The 14,782-nt window shown below is 32.4% G+C and overlaps 1 protein-coding gene across 3 annotated transcripts in view; it reads left to right on the top strand.

Moving 5' to 3' along the window:
* LOC105568131 (gastrin-releasing peptide receptor) overlaps positions 1–14,373 on the top strand; it is a 53,479-nt gene extending 39,106 nt beyond the window's left edge. For all 3 annotated transcript variants that reach the window (XM_012023547.1, XM_012023546.1, XM_012023545.1), the window contains 6 exons: positions 8,849–9,307; positions 11,087–11,279; positions 11,515–11,648; positions 11,815–11,988; positions 12,231–12,481; positions 13,263–14,373. In XM_012023547.1, the coding sequence (XP_011878937.1) occupies positions 8,972–9,307; positions 11,087–11,279; positions 11,515–11,648; positions 11,815–11,988; positions 12,231–12,481; positions 13,263–13,569 (1,395 nt within the window). In that variant the 5' untranslated portion in view covers positions 8,849–8,971 and the 3' untranslated portion in view covers positions 13,570–14,373. The remainder of the gene's footprint in view (positions 1–8,848; positions 9,308–11,086; positions 11,280–11,514; positions 11,649–11,814; positions 11,989–12,230; positions 12,482–13,262) is intronic.
* The last annotated feature ends 409 nt before the right edge of the window (positions 14,374–14,782 follow it).

The raw sequence follows: 14,782 nt of genomic DNA, 5'->3' as shown, positions 1-14,782 counted from the left end.
CGAAAACTATTACTCGCACAGTAAAAATGAATAGAACATAAAATGTATATTTCAAAGAGATCTACAACTTTGTTTAAAACATTTTTCAAAATTTTTAATATTTGTGTCTAAAAATTACATATAATTGGTTGACATTGTTTTTTTAATAACTTTTTAATAAACAACGAGCGCCGGCTAAATCCTTCTGAGGGTTACTCAGGAGGGTGACCTCTATAATATATGTCAAGCCCAAGGTTATTGGAGGTGGGTGTGTTAATCTAAATAATTACCTCTAATTTTTCATTTTGGTAGACAATAATTATTCCTGTCGTATATTACTAATACACATTTTTAACTAGTAGTAGTTATATTTTATCAGTATAACTTTTTATTAATATGAATTTATATATTTTTACATTTTTAATAAACTTTTTATGGTGATTTTTATCTCAAAATTTGTGACAAAATCTGTAGGTATTATTTTTCCTGAAATTCAATTTCCGGTCGCAGCGTAATACTCATACGCTCCAATACAAATATATAAGTGTTTGTGTGAAATTGTATTTTCTTCTTTTATATTGCAAATAACCAGAAAAAGTAAGAAAAAATATTTGAGACAAAGTTTTAAAAAGTAACTATGTGATCATACACATTAAGATTTTACATAAACGCTAAAACGTTTGTAATTACACATACTTAAACATATATTGTGCTTATAATCTTTTTGTGATAAGATGCTGTGCGATATAAAAAAACGTAATAAAATTTTTAATTACTTTAAAAGAAACGCGATCAACATAGACGCTTTTATATCAATTTTTAGCTTTAATTATGCAAGTTCTCATTATACATGTAACAGATTCATGAATACATGAACATTGTCTCATCAACGCAGAAATATAAATCAATAAACGAGCAGCGACAATTCTGGTAAGCGGCTTGGAAAGTGCCTTCGGAGAGATAACAAGAAAGCAGAATGAGAATGTAATCCGATTATGAGTATACTATTGCTGCTTCTGTTAACATTAATTTACGTATAACATTACTATCATGCTTGTCACATAATTTAAATGAGTCATATTTTATGAAAACTGTCCTAGAATTCTATTTTCGCCTAATAATGTTTGTGTCGCTTTGAAATGAAGCAAATCGCTATCTCTGTTGCACTAATTTGAAAAATATGCAGTTTATGAAAACATTTAAAAAATACAAAGATATAAAATAGTAATGTTGAACATATCTCTATATTTAGAACACATTATAAATGATAAATCTATCAGAGAAATTATAAAAAGAAAACAAATATTTTAGCGTTTTCTTTTTTTAGTACCATTTATTACATAACATATTGAAAGGCTTACGATTTAAGCAATATTAAAACGATATTGTTTAAGAATATCTATTAGATAGGCATATAGAAACGATATATTACGTACATAGAAGGAATATCGAAATTGATCGTGTATCACAGTGGGGCAACTGACACTTTATTATAAATTAGGGCCTGAGCAGAATAGCTGTCTTGTACTCTTAAAACAATATTTTATGTTTTAAATCCCTGTCTTAAAGTAACAGACAATAACTGTCGTGTATCTTAAGAGTACAAGCCATTCTGCTCAAGCCCTTATAGTTTATCATACCAAATAATTTAAAGGATTTCATCTTATTATTTTAATAAATAATTTAATATTATTTTAGTTATTATTTAAATAAATAATTCAATAAAGTCTCCTGGTATGAGAGAATCATAACAATTTAATAAACGGATAAATTCACTGTTACACGTATGTGTAATAACAAATCGTTGTGCTCTTTTATAAACTATCATTTTCTTGGATTCTTTACCGTCGAAAATAATTAAGTTTATCTATGACAATTTGTAAAGTTTTACACATCAAATATTTCTTTTCTGTGTAGCAAATTCTAATTCTTATGGCAAGAAATTAAAAGCGACAGCAATGTGTTTTATCAAACAAATAATATTGTTAAGGAAAATAATTTATTTTAACGGACTTTATGGCAAGATAGAAAATCATATCAAGTGTTCTACACAAGCGTCTGACCTATCGGTATTTCACAGGCATCGTGTACAAATGGCACACAAGCCAAGTGATTAATCTGTAAATTTAATCAGAATTTAAATGGTATTATGTATCAGAGTTTAGCCAATCCGAAAGTGAACGATGCTACATTGAGTATGTCAAATGAGAAATTACAAGAATTTATATTGCTAATATCTCTAGAGAGAAAGTAATTTGCAGTTTAAAGGGTTTCTCGATAAACTATTTAAAAATTACATTATACATCGACGTAGCAATTAAAAGTCGGAATTCGAGCCTTTCGTATTTTCAAAGGTAGAGTTTGTCGATTTAGTTACAATGTTTTTTACGGAATCGGGTATTTAAAAACTTTTTTATATCCCACGCGTGTAAATGTGTGCCAGATGGCCTCGTCGACAGATATTAGATCGTATAAATCTTTTTCTCAACTATACACTGCTACACAAAATTAGAAAAAAATTCCAATAAAATTTACTAAAGTTATTAATTAAAATTTGCATATGCGCATAAAATTATAGTTAAATATTTGAATATTGTGTTTGAAATAATAGCAATTAATTATTTGCAATAACATTGAAGTAATCATTCTTAACTTGACAAATTATTGTGACGCGAATTGTATACATGTATTCGATCGATATATACCAATAAATGCAGTCATTTATAATGGATCATGATAAGGAGTTCTCTCGTCAAATTCGCCCGTGTAACACCGGAAAATGTTTAAGATATTCCTGAAAATATGTTCTCGTTGTGTGAATATCAAATATCGCGACCAAATGCATCGTCGAACATCATGCGATAGCATATTCGAATGTACCCGAACACGCACGCATACTAGGTTTGAGGATTCATGAAGTTCATTCGTGCGTTCTAAATGTCACAGCGCATATTGCCGAATGCATATATTCGCTTATACGCATCATCACGACGTATATGTGTCGTACGTGTGTGGACTAATAAATGCGTTTCGGACTTATCATGGATGCGTATAACATTCGGATGACCAACGGCTATTTCCCTACGCCGCGGCGCGTAAACGCGCATCCCGCCATGAAATATTTATGTCGACATTAATCGGCGATGCTAATTGAGCAGTATTTATCGAGTATACACGACGCGTGCAATGTAGTTTATCAATGTTACGGCCAGTTCATAAATTAAATCGTTTCCATCATCACTAACAATACCGCACACGGCGGCAAGGAAACGTACGTTAACATTAAAGTCAATTGAAAATACATCATACACGACGTAGGCATCGTGAGATAAAAAGAGACCACGACGAATTCGCATCAGGATTCGTAGTCTCGTGAAACGATAAGACCTTGGTGCTACTTTCACACTAAGATACTTAGTGAGCAAAGTGTTAGCTCAAGATATTTGAGAAAAGAGGAAGTGAGGCCACTTTAGAGCCATTATCACGTTCCGAATACATTGTCGAATATACATATTTCATCTGCATCGTGCATAGGAATAATTTCTTTCGTCGTAACTGTAACAGTAACTGCGGCAATATTTTGTATGGCTGCTAGAGAGGGAGAGAGAAAAAGAGAGAGAGAGAGAGAGAGAGAGAGAGAGAGAGAGAGAGAGAAACCCAATTATAATTAACATTATACTGTTAACGCTGCGAACTTGAGCCGAACGTATTGCACTTGCTGTTTTCTCAATCGGTTTTCCCCCAGTACAACTGTTCCCCGACAGCTATTGTTTCTCAGTATAACAATACCGAGAAAAACAATATACCGTATTATGTACGACGATAGGTTTCTCTTGCATAATTTGACTAATTAATGTCGAAGAATATAACTTGTATTAATGCGTAACAGAATCTCATGTTTCCTTAATGCTGTCTTTGTATATTTCTGTGTTGTTGTGCATATCCTTCTATCAATACTCAATCAAAACTAGCCCGATGCCCGAACAAAATTCTGTCTACGTCATTAACGCTCCTTAATTGCAGGGTTAATTAAACTTTAATGCAAGCGTAAACTTTTTCACTTACGAAAGTTACGGAAACCGCCAATACGGCGTCGGCTCGCCACCTGCGACAGTATTGGTACTTGAGTTATTACGAGGTCAGGTAGATCGTAAATGGAGGGAAATCACCCTTAGGGCTGACGAAAAGAAATTTCTTTTAGCTCTCGTATCGATCGAGAGCGAGTGCGAACAATGCGGCGCACGGCAAATCTGTCTAATGTCTTCACAGAAAAAACATTCGCAGTGGTACGCGATTCGATGACCGACAATAATCTAATAATTCAGTATTTTTTTTAAGGCAACTGCTCTACTCTTCTCTATGTTCATTTTCTTGAAATACGTACGGAAAAATATACGTCTCTCGCAGAGACAGCAAATGGCTAACAAGAAATAAAACGCAATATGGAATTGCAATAATCTATTTCGCGGAACTGATCATCAATATCATCTTAAAAAACAAGAACAAAATGTTTCCGAAGTACAACCTTGGGCGAAAAACTGTTATCGCATAAATGTCATAATATGATGAGAGCGCAGGAGCAATTCAATATTAATTCAATATCTCATGTGTTGACATCACGGTACATTTAACATTGCGATAACATTTCTTGCTGCATTATGAATATAACAAAATGTAGACATTGGTTTTGTGAATTAAAGTGTAAACAAGAACGGAAATGTAACTTCCAATAATGGTCGGTCGTTATAGGATAAATCGACAGAGCGAAGACGGTCTAACCTACCGCAAATTCGTCGGGCCATGTGTCCGAATTTGATTATTTTCTCAACCCAATTAACAGCCATCATTTGGTCCGTGATACTCTCCAAGAGGAAAACGGTTAAAACGAATCTCGTCATAGGTCGTTAAAATGTTTACGACACTAGCCGAGATTTCGCGTTTTACACGTGGAAGTATCCTTCGTTCCCGCAAAGAAATACGACAACGACGGATATTCTACGATTGTCGGGGGAAAAAATCACACTCTATCCGTGAGAAAAATATAATACTATAGAAATCTTATTCATGCCATATTATTTGATATATCTTACATTCAAGTACTGAATTATCTAAGGGAATATTTATCATATGTAAAGAGATATCTTATTATGTTACATCTCATTATGTACGTATACTATTTCTTTTGTTTTAAATTACAGAAGTCTAGTAATAATTCAATTGTGAGCTATTGTTACAAAAAGATTTAGAAAATTTCTGAAACTTTTTTGATTCTAAATTTTAAGTAGTATTCACAAGGCGTGCAGTCGTCTAAAATGTGATTAGACCGTGTCAAGATCCCCTGCGTTACGTCACTTCTAGAGCGGCTGTACTATAAATATTCTTGCCCTACATTTTCTTTGAAGCTGGTGTACAAATTGGTGTTAATATGAGGTATGCAAATATTTGTAGAATATAATTACAATACAATACTAACGAAGAGAGTCATATTTACCACCAATTATTTTATTCTTAAGAGCGGAGTGTCGCAAGAAGATAAATTAAACGAGAAGCGAAGATTATAGAGTGACGGGTAACGGATATAGGAAGTTTAATCAAAAACGCGCAAAAACATAGAAAATCCGTTCCTCTGACAGAAGTGCCTACACGTACGTGCAAACATTTTCCAAACATGCTCCAAATAAAAAGCGCGAAAGCTGTGGATTATTTATTGCAAGTGCAGTATTAAAACTTACACAGATCGTCGGCGTTTTTTTATTAATTTTTTATAAGTCTCGCAATTGTAAATACGCGAACGCGACATTTTCTTCTAAAATCATTGCAAGTGTGCTTACCCATCCGTTTTTTTTTTACAAACATTAGAAAGCACAATTTTACTCGCGTCGCGCTCTTTTTCCGATAACCAATGTTTTTCCAATGACTGGTTGCAATCACGGGTGATAGATATAGAAAGTAATTTCTTCTTTCTTTTGAACTGATATTTAGGAATGAGTAAACCTAAAACGAAGTACATCACAGCATTCAATACGCATGTAAACTGTGCCATTAGTTGCGAAAACTTCATCAATGAATCTATATTAATTGTAGAAATTAATAAATCCGTAATAATCATAGAAATGTATATCCAAATGAGATGCAATATTACTAATAGTCCTATACACAATGCATTGCTTTCATAGATCTGCATTATGCAATGTGTTCGCTGTAGGAATTAGAGAGAGCCAGTTCTACTCTCTACTCAGAGATTTCATCACACGTACAGTTTGCTACTGTCTGCTGTTCTCCTCTAATCCATCCATAAGTTATACATGAGAATCAGTAATACAGCTACTGGAATGTTGCCAAATCATATGATCCAATGGAATCGAATCCGTTCAGTTTACCTCAACTTAATTTCTACTATGTTCTTTACGAATCAATAAAAAATATGTACAGTAACAAAAAAGCCAAATTATATTAAAAAATAATTTTTAATTTTTGAAGCGGTGATGTTTTGTTATATCTTATATTTAAGACCTCTTTGAGTTTCACCTTCGAAGACGTGATTTTTCATATCTCCGATCAGATTTCGCTTTGCTATTTCAGTTACGCTGTAACGCCACGAATGGCGAAATAGAGGCGAAATGTGAATGCAACTAAGTTAATAACATTTTAGCATCTCTCTTGAACGGTACGGTTTGCTTTTCATAGGTCCTAATCCTATTTCATCCTACTCTTCGTAGTCCTGTTTATAGGCTTTAAATTTAGATCGGATTTATGGCAGGTAAGTTATAAATCCCTTCATCATACACTGTCACTCATACATAGAACGAAACAGTATACTATGCTGCATCCGATATGAGCCACGTTTAACGTCACATCGCTCCCGTTCGTGAAATGTCAACGTTAAATATAAGTACTTAATATAAGTATATATTCCAAGATTCAAAGAACATGAATGCGAAGAAAATATTTCTGATTCATGTCCGATACAAAGCTCTTTTGCTTTTGTCACGTTGTCTTTTCGCATAAGCCAGCTTTACGTCACAGTTATCCTTCTATAAAGCTAAATCTCAGAGTTTACAAATGGCATGGCAAAGACAGGTCGAAAATGGGTAATGATATAGTGAAGCAAAACACGGAGAATCGCATGGCCCATTGCCAATTAAAGTTTTTGAAGCAAGAGATATATAGGTACAATTTATCGATCATAATCAACAATAATTGTACCCTATGTCTTGTAATTTATTTCTAATAATTAAAAATAATATCTTTTTGTAAGTATAACTATTATTTTAGCTTTTATCAGAATTTAACGTGAGATTTGTCCCAGTCTTTCTTAGATTTATCCATTTTCTTTTATCAAGAGAAACAATCGTAATACGTGGAAGGCGCGAGGATTTAGTTACCAATCTGTCAATCTGTGTCGAAGGATTAACCTTATCATTGCTTGACCGATATCCTTGCACATAGCTAGTGGCATACCTCCTGTGTGAATTGTGTGAAGTATTTCGTAATCGATTAACGGCTAACGATATATATCCGTGAAAGATTACTCCTACACGTTCTAACGCGTTCTACACAACAGCTATGCACGGCGCACATTTAACATTTGAAACTGTATCGAAAATTGCGACGATCTGTAAAGTGCTTACAGGATTACAAATTTCAAAAGAGTACTACGAGTAATACGTTCACAAACAAGTTTGTGAGCGCAGCTCACTTTACTTTACAGGTGCGAAATATAATCTACCGATAAGTAGGAGTTAAAGGATTACAAGCTGATTACAGAGACAAGTTCTCAAAGTTGGTTTAGATTTCGATTAGTTTCTGATGGCTTTTTAAGACAATAAAATAAAACAAGTAAGAAATTTCTAACACAAGTTATCTAAATTGCATTTATTTGCTAGCGATAATTACGAAATAAATGTAATTATTGTTTGAAGGTAAATTTTGGATAATATAAATAAATTTAATAATTTACTTTTATGTTTGGACAAAAAGCTCTTTTTTAAGAGAATAAATTTACATTAAAAAATTATAAAGAATCTTAAAAAGATTTTAAACTTTCCAATTAATAAAACTGGAAAAAATAAAAACAAAATTAATACAAATTAACAAAAAAAAACCAAATTAAAAATCATTCAAAATATGTAAGAATAAATATGGTAACTAAGAAGAATTAATAAATATATTAATTAAAATGGATTAATAAATATGTTAATTAAAAAATGTAATAAATATGTTAATTTTGAAACAATTATCTTTATGTGCATTTTTTGTATCTCAATATAATGAGGTCAGTTTATCTCATGCCATGTGTCATTCTATTCTGATTCCTATCAGGCAATTAAATTGTTTGATATTTCCAAGAGAACTTACATTTTTAATAAAAATTTATTCTTAAATTTTAAAATAGATATTGTTTTTATAAGTAATAAACTGTACTTCCAATATGCAAAAAATTAAAATGTTGCAGGAGAAAAAATTAGAAAGAATCAAATGTAAAATATACACCATCTCTGATTGTATACCTATATACATATAAAACACTTTGAATATTTGTCAGATGCGTTAAACACCAAATGCATTAAATAAATAAATTGCGGCATTACATCAGACCCAGTTAATTATAATATAATATAGGATTATATTTTTACAAACAATTTAATAAATCTCCAATAATGGAATATTTAACATTAGAGTTTAGCCACGTTATTACAGATGTTGTTATTTTGTGGTTTTACCATATTTTAAACATCGATTATTCAATATGCTTATACATGTATATTGGGGCTGTTTCGCATTAACAGCACATAAACCAATAATATATAAATTAGTTTCAAACTTTGTATATACAAAAATTATCAACGTTTTCTTTGTTATTTTACAGCCGGTGCATATCACTGACATTGACGTTGGAGGCTCTATAATTTGGATAACGAGGAAGAAAGATCAAAATGCAAAGAGGATCATATTCTCGTTAACGGCAAAAAAGCGCTTGAATTGGAACGGAATGGCCATGTCGTGGCCATATGCGACAAGTGCCTCACCATCCTCCTCGATTACAATCTTCATGATGACAACACGATTAACGCCACTGGCATTAATAACAAATTACACGGAAGTCAATGACTCTAGCAATATCACGAAAGATATCAACGAAGAGGAGGAGGAGTATACGCCGTACAGCGACCGACCGGAAACATATATAGTACCGATCGTCTTTCTTTTGATCCTGCTAATCGGCCTGACTGGAAATGGCGTGCTCGCTCTTACGATCCTTCGACACACAAACATGAGGAACGTACCAAATACGTATGTTCTCTCGCTGGCACTTGGGGATTTACTGGCACGTAACATTTATATACGCATGTATCTATGGTAGATATATACAGATTCCTTTCTACAGGAAATCCTGTGACGCGTACAAAACTGCTCGTACATACCCACCACAAATCATTAATTTAAGCAAGCTTATATGTTCCGATATACGAAAAGCTGGCCAATATTTGTGCAGTTATAAATATTTATCAAGAAATATTTGTCTTCTATTTAAATGATGCCTTATTTTATACGTTATATTGCATTGCATATAATATTATTATACCAATTTATTTAAATTATATTTTATAAATACACATACTCCGTATAAAATACCCCCCCCTCTCTCTCTCTCTCTCTCTTTAATAATATGTTCTGTTTTTTTTAGTATTTGCCATTTCTTTTCCATTTTAATTGTAAATTATGTCCATGTCGTAAACAGATCGATATTTAATGTGACAATTTTAATATCACGAAAAGGAAAATGTAAAGGATTCGGAAATCATAACCAATTGAGACTGAATATGGCGCATAGAAGAGAATTGTATAAAGTTGCTATCATTTTATCGGAATGGTGAAACTCAAGATTAATGTTATTAGTACTAAAACATTAGTACAGCAACTATAACAAATACAATATTATGATAATTCTTAACACGTGCAAATTCTTACACACAAATTCTTTTTCAATGTAATAAAATAAAGACAATATAAATATTTTAATTCTTTTTAAGAACGTACAATTCATTAAGAATACTTTTATAATAAATGGAATTGACATCGATCATGAATAATCTGTGTACGATCGAGTTAGTAAAACGTTAGAAAGTTTTGACATAACGTCATCTTAAACTTTTGACGGATAGCAAATTGCCATTTCATCTTTTTCTCTTTCAAAAGTCTCTTTAAATTTCCGACGAAGTTTCTCTTTGAAATAAATACGTGTAATCGTCGAAAATTGAAATCGTTATGCAGGAAATTAACAAAGTTTGTCATCTGTAGTATATTAACTTTAACATAAAATACCTATGTCAAATATTTCCTTTTTTACGGTATAAAAATTTATTATCTCACAGTTATTACATGTATATATAAAAATAAAATTTTGCATTTGCAGTGAACAGCAAGTGATAGTTTTGTTATCAGATTTAGTGCACTTGGTTACATCAGGTGGAAGAGCAAAATCGATCGGTTTCAGTATGACGTCGGTAGATACATACAGTAGCACGAGTCCGTCGATTCTCGCACCGTCGCTTCACGGCAAATCCTATGTAATGCGGATGGCTCGACTCACGCCTCTCAGCCATGCATACCAAACAATAGTGTTAACGCAACCTGAAGGTGGTTCTTAGCCTGTAACATTGACCAGCTATCATTCCTGGAATTTCAGGCGACAGTTTCTCTGTCCGATAAGCTGCTGTCCAAGAGTTTAAAACGCTTCTTTTTAGGTTACACAAACAAGTAGCTTACATTTTCGTCACTGTTACACTGTTACACGTGGTATGCATCGCGGTGAGCTCACGCGAACTTACAATGGCAGATATTTCCTACCGTTTTAACGTGAAAGTCTGGTATCGATGGTTGCGGTCTGTTCTGTCACAGACTACTCAAATATCAGATTTCGAGTTGAGGTTTTAACAGATGTTGACGGTATAAATTGAATAAAAGCAATTCAGATTGAGCTTTTAGTTGTAATCGAATCTCCAAGTATTAAAGTTTTACACAGTATACATCGCTCTAAGTTACCATTATTTTCTTGTTGCGTTTGATCCATCATTATTGCATAATTCTCTATTTTATTCTACAGGTAATAGTAACATGCATCCCATTCACCTTTACCGTCTACATTTTGGATTCCTGGCCTTTCGGATTAGTACTATGCAAACTTTCCGAGTGTGCGAAGGACATATCTATCGGAGTTTCCGTTTTCACTCTAACTGCCCTCTCAGCAGACAGATTTTTCGCAATCGTGGATCCTATGCGAAAATTGCATGTCACAGGTATAAATAAAGCTACATATATAACTGTGCGACTCGAGATTATACTCCAAGAAATCACGCGATGCAGATCAATAAGACAAATGAGTTTATTGCTAATGCAATAATCTAAACGATAATCGATATTGATTAATTAAAATAGTATATTTTTATGGAGATAAATAAAACTTGCATTCTTATGAGACAAAAATAAGAAATAATGAATAGAGATTAAATTATGATTGATTGTTTATTCAAGGTAGTGGAAGACGAGCAACACGCTTCACCGCAATCGTTGCGGTACTAATTTGGGTCTTGGCTATAATATGCGCGATCCCGGCTACCTTTTCGTACATCAGAGTCTTCAGGGTTAACCCAAACATAAGCTTTTGCGTAAGTCGGATTATCGCGCTCATAACTAATCTCATTTTAGATTTAGTCTCCGAAACTCGTCATTAACCGCTGTATGTAGATTGCTAAAACGAATTATGTACTTCTCTAGTTTCACAAAGCAAAGGTCTAATAATTTCGATATGATATGTGTATCATATAATTGAAGGTATGTTACCCGTTCCCCGAGGAATTTGGACCAAACTATCCAAAGGTGATACTGATATGTCGCTTTTTCATCTACTACCTTATACCTCTCAGCATCATTGCCGTTTTCTATATGTTGATGGCCAGACATCTTATGCGCAGTACGAGAAATATACTCGGCGAGATGCAAGGCCAGGTAACTTGTATACATTTAATTACAATTTAATTATAATAAGTGAAAGTACTAAGATGTTTCGACAAAATTTAAGTTCTCTCTTCCCATTTGTATATCTACTTCTACCTATATTTTTAAATCTGTCTTATCATCCGCGAACGATCTTAGTTCAAGATTTACAGCATTACTGTAGCCTCACGATAGTTTATACAGTAAATATCATGTATTCTTTTGCGCGTATATTAATGCCCACTGTGTTTTAGGTGAAGCAAATACAAGCCCGTAAAAAGGTAGCAAAAATGGTAATGGCTTTTGTCATTGTGTTTGCAGTTTGCTTTTTCCCACAACATGTTTTCATGTTGTGGTTTTATATTCACCCAACTGCACAAAAGGATTACAATGCCTTTTGGCACTACTTTCGTATTTTGGGTTTCTGCCTTGCCTTCACCAACAGTTGCATCAACCCTATCGCTCTCTACTGCGTGAGTGGTACTTTCAGAAAGTACTTTGACAGGTAAGCTTAAAGCTGTAATATCTCTAATAGCAGCGACAAGTCGATTAGCTCCGTCAAACGTTGTAGATTAAGGAAAAGGAGTAACAACTTCTTGCAAAAATAACTTCAAGAAATGAGTAAATATTATTCCAGTTTGTAGTTGAATGTCATTATATATACATATATCGTATTATTTATACAATTCTTGTGCACGGAGCGAATTTTTTTAAATTTATTCTGAATATTATGTAATCGTGGGACAACATGACATTTCGAAGATTTTGTGAGTTTTTTGAAATTTTACCATACATTTTACTAGTGGAATGTATGATAAAACTTAAAAAAAAAACTGTCATGACGTTCTTCAAAATGTCATGTTGTCCCACAAATACGTCATTTTCAGACTAAATTTTAAGAGAAAATTCTATCCGTGTGTTATTTAATCACGACTAATTGTAAGTAAATTTATATTAAAACATTTATATTTTTAATGATATTTTGTCACACTTTAGACTGCTGAATCGCGATGTATTTAATCGTGAAACTTGAAGGAAAAGAAGTCAAATTTTTCATACACACATACCACTTACAAATAATTAACGCATCGCTCTACGCAGCTTTTCCTTTTTCTTAAATTCTACGCAGCAAGAAATAACTCGCCGATCGATATCGAAACGATATCGAATCGACATCTATCAACGAATCATTTCTTGCTGAATAAATAAAATCCTTCGAAATTTCTTTCTTGATCGATACGCTCAGTTGACTGATCATATCTAAACAACTTTGTAACTTGTGTTAGATACTTGTTGTGTTGCGCTACAAAGAGGATGCGAAGACGACATCGACGATCGTCAGATCTAAGTTCGCGCGGACGAGGGCAAAGTTTTTCACTTGTCAGTTCAAGAAAATACTTGGGCGATTCTCGCCGAGAACAACGAAGTGTAATGCGCCTCTCTATGATGGCGGGTGATATACGATCGACAACTCCGATTAAAGAGCAAGAAACTACTATCACTCTGTCGGCGTATCCAAATGGCATTGATGAATCATTAAGAAATCAACGAGCACCGACAGAATCGACCGTACACGATCGATTAGTTACTTAAAGAATATATCAACGTCATATTTCTTCGTATAATCGTTTATATAAAATAATTTTGGTGTCATTTAATATTGATTAAGTAAATATATATTTTAATGATGTGTCTTCTCACAATTCAAGCTTTAGATTGCTGATTCCTGATATATTTAATCGTTGCATTTGAAGGAAAAAGTAATAAAAATTTTCATATACCCGTTACGAGTAATTAAAATCGTTAATATTTGGGTGATTTTGTTGTCATATTTAAAAAACATGCTTAATTGGCGTAATTTAGAATAATCGCAATAAATACATGATGACAGAGTACACAAAAGTGGTATAGTTGTACCACTTTTATACTTTTACATTAACGGCATTTAATAAAGGTTTGATAATGTTTAATATGCCATCAAGTGTTTATTGGAATGTCACGTAAATAAATTTCTGTTTCGATACATTTATATTTATCGTGTACAAAGAATCATATTTGAATTTAAGACATTAATAATAATAGAATTAGCGATAATAAACGATAAACGAAATCAAATAAATTGACTTCGTGCTTTTATGGAAAATTTTAGCATGTATCGTCCGACCAATAAATATTACATTCCGCCGAATAAGTTACAGTATTAAAAGTTATGAACGAATGTATACTGCTATTTGTATAGAAAAATAAATATGTAGAAATCAAAGTTATTATAAAATAATTCACATCATTGTAAAGATAGCGTAATGGAAAAAGAATTATTTACAAATTGATGGAGCGATAAAATATGATCTCGATTGTACATGGAAAAAATAAAGAATTCTGCATCGGCAACCGAATTATATTTTTGTGATATGTGTCTGTAATTAATTAACGCATATCTATATTAGTTTGTATTTGCAATGTAAACAAAGAATCCAAGAGTTAAAAATAAAAAAATAAAAAATCAAATGGCTATTATTATAAATATTAAAATATATGCAAATTAAATATAGAATATTATAAACTGGAACTGGATATACATATGTATAACATATAAATATTTTATAACAAATTTGTAGTAAGTCTTTATCATATTTATTACATTTTTATCGGAAGAAAAAGTTATAACCTTAGTTTATTCAATTTGATAAATTTTATTAAGTAAACGAAATTTCGCGTAAAGTAAAAACTTTATATAGCACCAATGAAAAAAAAAATTAATACCGTGTACAAAAATTTATTACAATAATATAATATTTGTTTCGAT

This window comes from Vollenhovia emeryi, unplaced genomic scaffold (assembly GCF_000949405.1).
Source record: "Vollenhovia emeryi isolate VEMERY1.0 unplaced genomic scaffold, V.emery_V1.0 DF939131.1, whole genome shotgun sequence".
Classification (NCBI taxonomy): Eukaryota; Metazoa; Arthropoda; class Insecta; order Hymenoptera; family Formicidae; genus Vollenhovia; species Vollenhovia emeryi.
The sequence above is the reverse complement of the archived record's forward strand: the minus strand, read 5'-3'. Positions and strand labels throughout refer to the sequence as shown.